The sequence below is a fragment of the Geospiza fortis genome, unplaced genomic scaffold (assembly GCF_000277835.1).
Source record: "Geospiza fortis unplaced genomic scaffold, GeoFor_1.0 scaffold590, whole genome shotgun sequence".
In the NCBI taxonomy this organism is placed as follows: domain Eukaryota; kingdom Metazoa; phylum Chordata; class Aves; order Passeriformes; family Thraupidae; genus Geospiza; species Geospiza fortis.
The window spans coordinates 2403742-2413404 of NW_005054402.1; the positions used below are offsets into that span (position 1 = coordinate 2403742).

The 9663-nt window shown below is 39.6% G+C and overlaps 1 protein-coding gene across 1 annotated transcript in view; it reads left to right on the plus strand.

The window, feature by feature from the left end:
- The window catches only part of PARVA (parvin alpha), a 34579-nt gene that overhangs the window by 14623 nt on the left and 10293 nt on the right, over positions 1-9663 (plus strand). The window contains exons 6-10 of the mRNA XM_005426120.2: positions 1094-1209; positions 6687-6745; positions 7576-7595; positions 8779-8840; positions 9481-9549. Of these exons, the coding sequence (XP_005426177.1) occupies positions 1094-1209; positions 6687-6745; positions 7576-7595; positions 8779-8840; positions 9481-9549 (326 nt within the window). The remainder of the gene's footprint in view (positions 1-1093; positions 1210-6686; positions 6746-7575; positions 7596-8778; positions 8841-9480; positions 9550-9663) is intronic.

A 9663-nucleotide genomic window follows, 5' to 3' on the forward strand; every position in this document is an offset into this window, starting at 1 on the left:
TTTCAACTTGCCCCGAGTTTTCTTTCCATTCTGTATTATGCAGCTGGAGGCAGGGTGTTTGGAGTGGCCTGACAATTTAACTCCTAGTTTTAATTTAATGTTTTACATGTGTTTTAGAGCTGGAATAGAGATAGAGAGCAGCAGCTGTGTCCAGCTGTAGCACACACTGGTGGTAGACAGACAGACATCTTTGTAGTGTTCTGCTAAAGCACCTTATCCCTGACCATGGGCACTCCAGCAGCATTTGCCAGCAATGCCACATTTTATATCCATGTGTATCTGCATGGCATAGCTGAGACTTGCACTGTGAGATTATGAAGAAGGGTATTTTAGTGAATCTGATCATGTTTTAGCAGTGCAGTAAGGTAGTACTTAATGTTTAGTTCAAGTACAAAAAACCTAAGTGCGCAGCAGTGTCAAAGATCTTTTAGGACTACTACTTTGGCAAATGCAAAAACAAAACAGAAGAAGACAGGCAATAATAAGGATTGGAAATTATCCACGTGCATGCCCATGGTTTGATACTTGATCAAGGATTTCCTACAGTTTGGCTTTTGATGTCTTGTAAGTTGTGTTAGTGTTAACTACCCATATATGAAACCCACTGAAAAAACCTTCAATAACAGAACTAGAACAACTTCACGAGGAATGTTTGAGTCATTGAGTTTAATAAGTTATTGCTTAAGGCTTGTGCCAAAACAGGCTCATTTATCATCCTGCAGACATTGTGACACTTAAAAATGAATAAGTGCATGTTATGAGTACAAAAATATCTTTCTGATAGTCCATAAATCCTTATTGAAATAAAGGGAATAAAAGAGAGGCAAGGAGAATGCAGAGACAGCACCCAAAGTGTTGTACATAAAATCTGGCTTTTGGATTAGCCTTAGATTTCCATCTCCACGAGCCTGTGGCACTCAGACATGTTGCAAAGAGTAGTACATTGGTGCTGATGGGGTGCCTTAAAGGTGCCCCCTGGCTCCAGGTGGCAAGAGGAAAAGAGTGTCATAATCCCTGTATCCTAAGCAGAAGTAAAAATCTGTGCCCTAGTTACTTTGCAGTTTGTAACTTGTGCTTTTAATGTCTATTTCAGCTGTTCATGCTAAAAGTCTTGTAGCCATACTTCATCTTCTGGTTGCATTATCTCAGTATTTTCGAGCACCAATCCGACTCCCTGACCATGTGTCCATCCAGGTGGTTGTTGTGCAGGTAAGAGGGGTCTTAAGCAGCTCTTGGTAGTGTTGTGAAGTTGACTGAGGGGTTTATTGAAAAATGCACTTGGGGTTTCTGGCTGGGCAGGCACATGTGTGTCTCCTTGGCTGACAAGGAGCACACATGCATCTTCCCTGCTGCCCGTGCTTCAACCAGGAAAAGGCATGAGAAGAGAAAAATCTGCTTTCCCAGATTGAGCTGTGGCTCACAATGTCTTACTGTGACTGTGAAGTGGCCAGACTGTGACAGTAAAAAGATATGGAACGTTATTATTGTTGGAATGTGTTTATCACCCGGAATGATCGCTAGAATTATTATTTTCCCCATTTTTTGATGCTCTTCTCACTTGTGTAGAGATTCAAATTATTCTTGGCACTGAATGATGAATTGTCACTGTTTATTACATTCACATTTATGTTAGGTGACTAACTTCTTTTTCAGCTCTGTGCATGCTAATTTAGTCTGATTACAGTGTTGGTTTTCTCAAAAGCATGCAAAAAAATCCCCATCAACTAAATCTTTTGTCAGTCTCCTTATTGGAGCCTCATCCATTCAAATTCATGTTTTTCTGTTCATCATTTTTTCTTTCAGCTGAACTTGTGCTTTCTTTATCTTATTTGTCCTCTTCCCATTTAATCTGCTTTTCTTTCTCTCAATTAACTTTGCCTTTATTTTTCACACTGCAACTGTCTTTATTTATGTCTTTTAACTGATGTTACCCTGAAGTAACTGGGTGAAAGAGCTATTGCTCAAGTTTTGTGTGGTTGAAAATCTGCAAGACAGATCTGAGAAAGTAAACATTCTCTCAGATCTGAGAAAGTAAACATTCTCTCTTGCAGAATTCAAATAGGACAAGTTTTGTAACTTAGGGAGAAATCTGAAGGAGAGTCTCTGGTAAATGGGTCACTGGTGTCTAGTGACTCATTGACTCAGATTCTGTTTCATGGGTTTCTCTACAGATGATGAAGGAGAATCCCTGGGAATCTGCACTTACGTGTCTAAGGCTTTGAAGAAACCTAATTCCTTTGGCTATTATAAATGTATTATTTATACTGGTTTATCTCAAAGTTCCACCAAAACCAAGTGGAGTACAGTGAGTAGGGCATCTTTATGATGAAAAACTAAATGAGAAAAATAACATAATCCTTAAAGAAAGAATCAGAACCTCTGCTGTCATTCCATATCTCCAGACAAAATTCCAGTTGAAATCAGTGGGCATAATTATCCTCTTGTTAAAGAGGCTAATGTAGTTCAAGAGCAAATCCACTGAAATCAGTACAGATAAACCAATTTAAAACAATAAGTAGTGGGAGAATCTGGCTCACTCTTAGTTACACAGCTGCAGCTCAGGCGCCAGTGGTTTGCAGTGGAAGCAGTTGCAGAATAATAATATCCAAGTCATGTTGAAGGAGATTTTGTCCTGCAGACCCTGACCTTGGTGAAAGCCAGTGAACTCCAGAGCTCTGCTGATTCCTATTAACAGAGGGTGGGGGGCAGTATATTTACTGTAATTGTAATTACTGCAATTGTTTGAGACAATTGTCATTTTTTTAATGGTGGGTGAGGGTTTTATTTTTATTTTTTAAATCTGTCTTTCACATCCTGTGGGACTGATTGTATATCATGCATCGTGTACTCTTTGAACTCACAAAAGTTTTAATGAACCATCAGCAGATCCTAATGCCTGATTTAGTGGTCAGGCTTGCACACCTCATGTTCTGAACACTCATACATTCTGTAAAGAAAGATCAAGCCTAGGGAAGCTTAACAGACTATGCAGTAGCTGTTTTGAAATTCTGCTGTGCATGGTTTAATAAAGAGAACAGGAGAGACAGAAATAAAGGAACAAAGTAGTTTTATGAAGTCTTTTAAGAAAGACTCCCTTAATTCATTTCATGATTTTGTTAGGCATAGAAACACATAAAACGTGAGGGTTGCTGTGTTGGCTGGATGTAGTTTACTGAAATAGAAAAAGCATATTTGTGAAACAAAAAATATACTCATGTCTAACAGGTAATCAGCCTAGTTCTTATGAAAGCTTATTTCCTTTGGCTCTTTTGTACAAAAGCTGTTAGCAATGAGAGTGATATGAAATCTGGGTTTAAGCTGATTTAGGAAAAAATGTGATAGTTGGACCTTTTGTAGCTACTCTATTATTTTCTTTTCCTGCCATAACAGTAGAATAAATAACTTTGAACAAAGCTCAGGCTTTGTTTGATCATATCTACTGAAATGACTGAGAGCTTTTTTGGAGAGCTGGGTCTTGTCATCATTTTGCGTCTTCTCAAAAATTATGTATTTTTACCATCCACGGATGGTTAGATGACAGATTGTTTGTGTGCAAGAGATGGAAATCTGAGAGTGTAAGAATGCATTGGCAGAGCAGCCAGAATGGCTTCAGCATGTTCTGGGACAGGAGTTCTGGGGTGCATAAACTACTCTTAGGCAGAGCTAGGGAATTATTGAGATGAGATGAGTGTGTAAATCACAGTCTTAATCAGAGATCCTTGGTACCACTGCCTGGGAAGGTCTGAAATGGGTTGGAGCAGCACTGCCTCCAGGTTCCAGTGAAGTCTTCTCTGGACCCCTGACAAATGTATTTGTTCTTCCAAGCTCCAGAATAATTCTGCATTTCACTTGGGTGGGGCAATTATAAAACATGGTTCTCCAGGTGAAATGAGTTGTAACAAGACATAGGCAAAAAGCCATCCAAATAATGGCAAGATTTTCAGACTGGGACTTTGTGGGGGAAATTAAGCAGCTGGCCCTCAGTTACATAAAAATGCTGACACAAAAGGAGATAAGAAGAGATCTTTTCTATTTCCAGATATACTACCCCAGCTTCAGATTTTTTTTTTTTTTTTGTTCTAGGGAGTTGCCAATTTTAAATGGTAAGTGATTAGGAATATCTTCAGGGCCTTCTGAAGTCTTTCAGCTGTGAGGGAAGAAAATACCAAGCCTTTTCATTAGGTCTTCTGTTATTGCTGGAATGCATCTCCAGCTTTTCTTTTTAATGGGGAATTTTAATTCATGCCTCTTTTCTCAGGGACTTTCAAATAATTGATTTTTATAGTTTGTTGTTTCAATTTTAGCCGCTGTTGCCTTTAAGGAACGTGCTGGATAGTTTTTCAGTCCTCAGCAGCACCTTCTCTGTATTTTCAGGAATATTGTGTTATTCTCTGTCTAGTATAAGACAAACCTCACAAAAGGTGACGTTAGTGTTGGGGTCAATTTTGAGTGAAGATTTTTTTAAAGAGCAAGAGATTATGAGAAGCAGCCTTCACAGAAGGTGCTTAGACCAGTGTTTTAGGGTCCATTCCATTGGGAATTCACCAGTCTTTTTACAAATCAAAAGTATAGGAAAATCTGTCTTGACATGTGCTGGTCAAATGAGTGTCCAGGGGATGCACGTTGCATTTGGGCAGTATGGAAATCCCATCAGTGTTAGTGGTCAGGTGCCAGACACAAAACAAGAGCTTGGGATCATTTTGGTTTGGGGTTATTTGTTTGCTTTTGTTATTATTGTCAACAACAAGATAAGGGTGCAGATTTTTTTATTTTAATATATTAATATATTTATATTACTATATTAGCTGCATTTTATCGGAAAAGGTAATATTTTTAATATCAGTGCTGGAGTATATTTCAGGCAGTTTTTGTGTGCTTGCAGAGAGAAGGTGTAGAGCATTAGAAACCTTTTTCTGTTCCCATATTCCCAGTCTGATCACTGAAAACTACAGATGGCATTGCTGTGGTGCTCAGCCCCTGTGGGAGATGAGAGCAGCAGGGTTCTTGCTGCATAAGGCATCAATGGCATGTCAGAGTCATCATGAGGAGGAAATAAAAGTTTCCTTTCACCCTGCTGCAAAGGGAAAAATAAACAAAAATACCAAACAGAATGGAATTCCAAGTTGTGCTAGCATGAACTAGATTGTGACTTGGAGTTTCAGTTAGTACTGGAGACAGCACTCACTGCTGGGAGTGGAGGGAGCCCTAAATTATGTCATTCTTCTTCAGACTTTGATAGGCAATGCCTCTGCAGCTGGTCTGTGCCCCCTCTTCCACAGTGTAACACCCAGGACTCCTCTCTGTCTTTTAAGTGCTCCAAGGTCCTCCCTGAATGCATTTTTCACCATGTGCAAGATATTTAGAAACTGGACTTCCAAAGATATCATGGAAACCCCCTGAAACTGTCATCTAGCTGCAAGGACAGTTCACATTGCTCCAAGTGCCAGTCTGGAGTGACCCAGAGGGCTGTGTTCAGCTTTTCTTGAGAAATAAATGTATTTCCTGATATATTTTAGTAATACAGTGTAGAAGGAAAAATATATCAAGAAATGTATTTTAGTAATGGAAGGAATAGACAAGCCTGGCTCAGTCCTCAGCACATCACACACTGAGGACTGCCTCAGGTAGGGATGTGCTGTCTTCTCTGAGGAAGGGAAAAGCAGCAGCCCCAGTTCAGGTGCCATGAAGGACTTTTCTAAAACGTTATTCTCCTTTTCGCTTTTCCACATAGAAGATGAGTATAGGACCAGCATAAATCTATGTTTCTCATTTCCTTGTATGACAGGGAGTGAAGAATCATGAGTAATTGCCTGATGTCTAGACTTGAAATGGAGTTATCAGCATTTGCTTGACTTTTCTCTGTGTACTGCAAATTTTTGGAAATAACAGCGAACAGGATTGATAGAGAGAGCACAAAGAGAGGCAAAACATATGTGTGGTATTTACAGCAGCCCCAGATGAGTGTGATCAGCAAACTGAAACAGTGTCAGACTCTTCAAGTGCTGCATTTTGCAGCTGATTCAAGCAGCAGTGATTGGAGTTGGCTTCTGCCACGTTGGGCACAGCCTCTGGGCAAGGGCTCCTCAGCACCAGCTCCCATCTGAGGAACATCAGAGTCACTGCTGGACCAGGATGGCAGTGTGGATGGAAGCTCCATTTTGGTTTCTGTCAGAAGCCAATAGAGCTGTTTGTCAGCAGAGAAGGGAAACACTGAGGCAAAAAAAAAAAAAAAAAAAAGAGTACGAAGAGGGCAAAAAGAACAAATAGCCTGGGAGCAAGATTTTTGCAAAAGACAAGCATGGGCACCATCTGCCAAGCTGTTCGTTGAAATACAGGGCTTAATTCAGCTCACCTAGACCTATCTCCACTAAAATACTTACATATGTGTTTGGGTGTTTCAAATGTCTCCCTGAATTGGGGCCTTTAAAAGAAAAGTGAATTAAGAACAATGGAGAAAGGAAAATAAATACTTCCTTCTACAGGTGGAGTTTCAGGTTTCTTGTTAATGTATAAAAGAGTTCTCTGAAATACTTGCGAGGTAAAATAATATATTACTGAAAATTTGTGTAAGAAAAGTTCTTATTCTGCAGGTTTCTTATCTAATTATGTTTGTGGATCACAAATTTTTACTGTACCCTAAGCATTAAACTTTAGTGAGAAAAATGTCGCTTTTTTCCTTTTTGCAGAAACGAGAAGGAATCCTCCAGTCTCGACAAATCCAAGAGGAAATAACTGGTAACACTGAGTATGTCAACACCACATTTGCCAGCAGTTCAGTAATTGAACACAGATGTGTCTCAGAAATTCAAACATTTGCTGATATTTAGCTTTCAGTATTGGGGTTCCAGGGAAGATGATGCATCAGCCAGTGACTGTATTTTAGCCTTTTCAAGACCTGCAAACAAGCATCAAAAAATACAAAAGGGGGAAGAAATAGAGAGGTGGGGAACTAAAAGCAGGACTTTAGATGTGTAAAATGATGGTAGTAAGCCTCATATTTGCCATCTCACTGAACATTTCATAACAGAAAAGCTGTTCCAAACCAAAAGGGAAAAGTAGTAGAATATCCAGGTTTCTAATTGAATGGAGAGAAGCTGCACTACTGACTTACTATTATTCTGTATGGATTTATGTGTGATAGTTATATGAAGGATCAACTGGAGCAAAATCCTGCAGTTCTTAAGAACCCAGCCCAAGCCTTGTTTGGGCTGGATTTCTATTGTGGTTGGTGTGGTAGATGCATCTTTGAAGCAGAGGGAAAAGTTTTCTCAAAATCAACATGGAAAAGCATTTTTTATTCAGGCAGGGTGTGCTGATTTGGTTCAAAGTAGGGAATATGGGATCTGGCCTCCTGTGAGGCTTTGGTGGAGACAAGAGATATTATACTGATAGACTCCAGACTAACCCTGGAGTAACTTGGTGAAGTTATTCCCAAAATTCTCCTAAATCCATGGATCTACTCCATTAGTCACCAGGCTGAAGATCTTACCATGTATGCTAGGTTTTGTTGCAGCACAATATCTGCAGGTGAGTTATGTGTAACTGTTTTGTTCTTTTCCATTTTTTTCCCCACAGGGCATTATCAGGAAGGCATGGTAAGTTCATTTGATTATTGTCTCTTTTCTTGAGGCAGCCAGAGGGTACACGAGTTCTGCAGTGGGTGGTCACTTTGATCAAGTGGCAAGAAAGGAGAGGATTTCAAGTTGCCCTGGCAAATACGCACCACAGGCTGTTGTGGCAGTTAAAACAAAGGGAAAAAACCCATTAAAATCACTCTGACCATCTTTAAAACACATTTCATTGCTTTTCAGCACATGTTGATTTGCATAGGTTTTGTGGTTTAACCTCCAGAACATTACTGCAGTGGTATTGATGGTCCTGAGTTCCCAGCATAATGTGAAATGGTGTCTTATCGTGAACCAGCTGGTGAATGTTGATATTCCACATCCATTACCTACTTATACTTTAAAGATGTGGAGTCATTATTCAGCAGGTCCTGTGCCTCGTGTGTCTCACTGCCAGGATTGAGGCTGGCCAATAGAAAACACTCCCCTGAGTCTTGCTTGGTGTAAAGTCTGCCTTCCACAAATGCCTTTGGATCTACTCTGGCTTTGGGGTTTTTTCTTGAATTGAGGAATATGAATGTTTGTTGAGTCATTTGCTGTTATTCAGGTGGTTGTTGAAACACAAATTGCTCAGAAAAAGCTCTGGTGCCTTTTTATATATTTTTCTCTTTTCTTCAGAAGGTGATTGCAGTAGCACTCCAGTCATGCTACCTTAGGTTGGCTGTCCTAGATTGCCTCTGAGAGTGGCCAAATACATCTGTGCAAAGGATTGTATTGCAGATGTTTAATCATAAACCTGCTTGAGATGCTTAATAATGCAGTCAGTGGCCCTTGGGGGAAATCTTCCTCTGTAGATACAGTGACTAATGTAAACTCATGCTCTTCTGCAGAAAATGATTTGGTTACTTGGCTGTCTCTATCTGGCTGTTCAAGATCTCATGCAAAGATGCTATTCTTAGCTCATTTTTGAGAAACAGGGTCTTTAGGTGACCCAAATCCTACCTGAAAATGATGCTTTTTTGTGAATAATAAAGTTACTAGCAACTCGCAGCAAGAGAGAAGTATGCAAACTACTTGGTACTTGAAATTCAGAGACTGTATTGAACCATTTTGCTGACTGTGTTGTCTCAAATGAATGTGTGTCTCAGGAAGTGTTTATTCTGCACTGGAACAACTGCTGCTCAGTGTATTAATGGCCCTGAATGTTTTTCAGAAAGAGATGCATTCGACACTTTATTTGACCATGCCCCAGACAAGCTCAATGTAGTGAAAAAGGTTGGAAGGCTTTTTATTTTTGGAATACCTAATGTGTTCATGTGCATGCTTGTGTGTATCAGATGGTGTGGATGTGGTGTGTGTGGATATAATGTATGACTGGCATGCTTTGCATACATTAAATACAATTAAGCTTTATGCTTAAATGCACAAAGTAATGATTATAATCTTAGTTTTTATTTAATGTTTAGCAGCACGAACTTAACTTTGGAACATGGAACAACATATAGTTATCAAAGTTTCCATCAGGAAAGCTCTCACAAAGTGTGTGCTGAGTAGAACCCAACTGGTACATTGACTGTACTGATGCCAATGAGATATCCAGTTTACAGCTGCCAGAGGTCTGACCCTGGAGTATTTTGGCTGCTGTCAGATTTGAGTGGAGTCCAATTACCCACTTCTCCCTAGTCTGCTAAAAATTTGGGGGTTTTCTATATTTTAACAGTGTATTTTTATATATATATCACATCCATTTTAGTTCTGTTCTTCATTCTTGTAAAAAATAATTTTAAAACCATTTTTAATGTCACATTTCAATTTCAAAATTGGGAGATTCTGTTGCAGTCTCTTCACTCGCAGATTCTCTTCTGAGTGGAGTTCATACTGCTGGTGTTGAGCTGCTGCCCTGCTCAACAGGCAGACTCTCATCACCTTTGTGAACAAGCATCTGAATAAGTTGAATTTAGAGGTGACTGAACTGGATACACAGGTAGGATTTTATAGCCTTTCTTAAAGGGGAGAGGTAGTTGCACTGTGTTATGCACTGTGCCCTCAGCTTTTTCCAGAAATTTCACTGAATTAGTATTGAATGAGCTCCAAGACG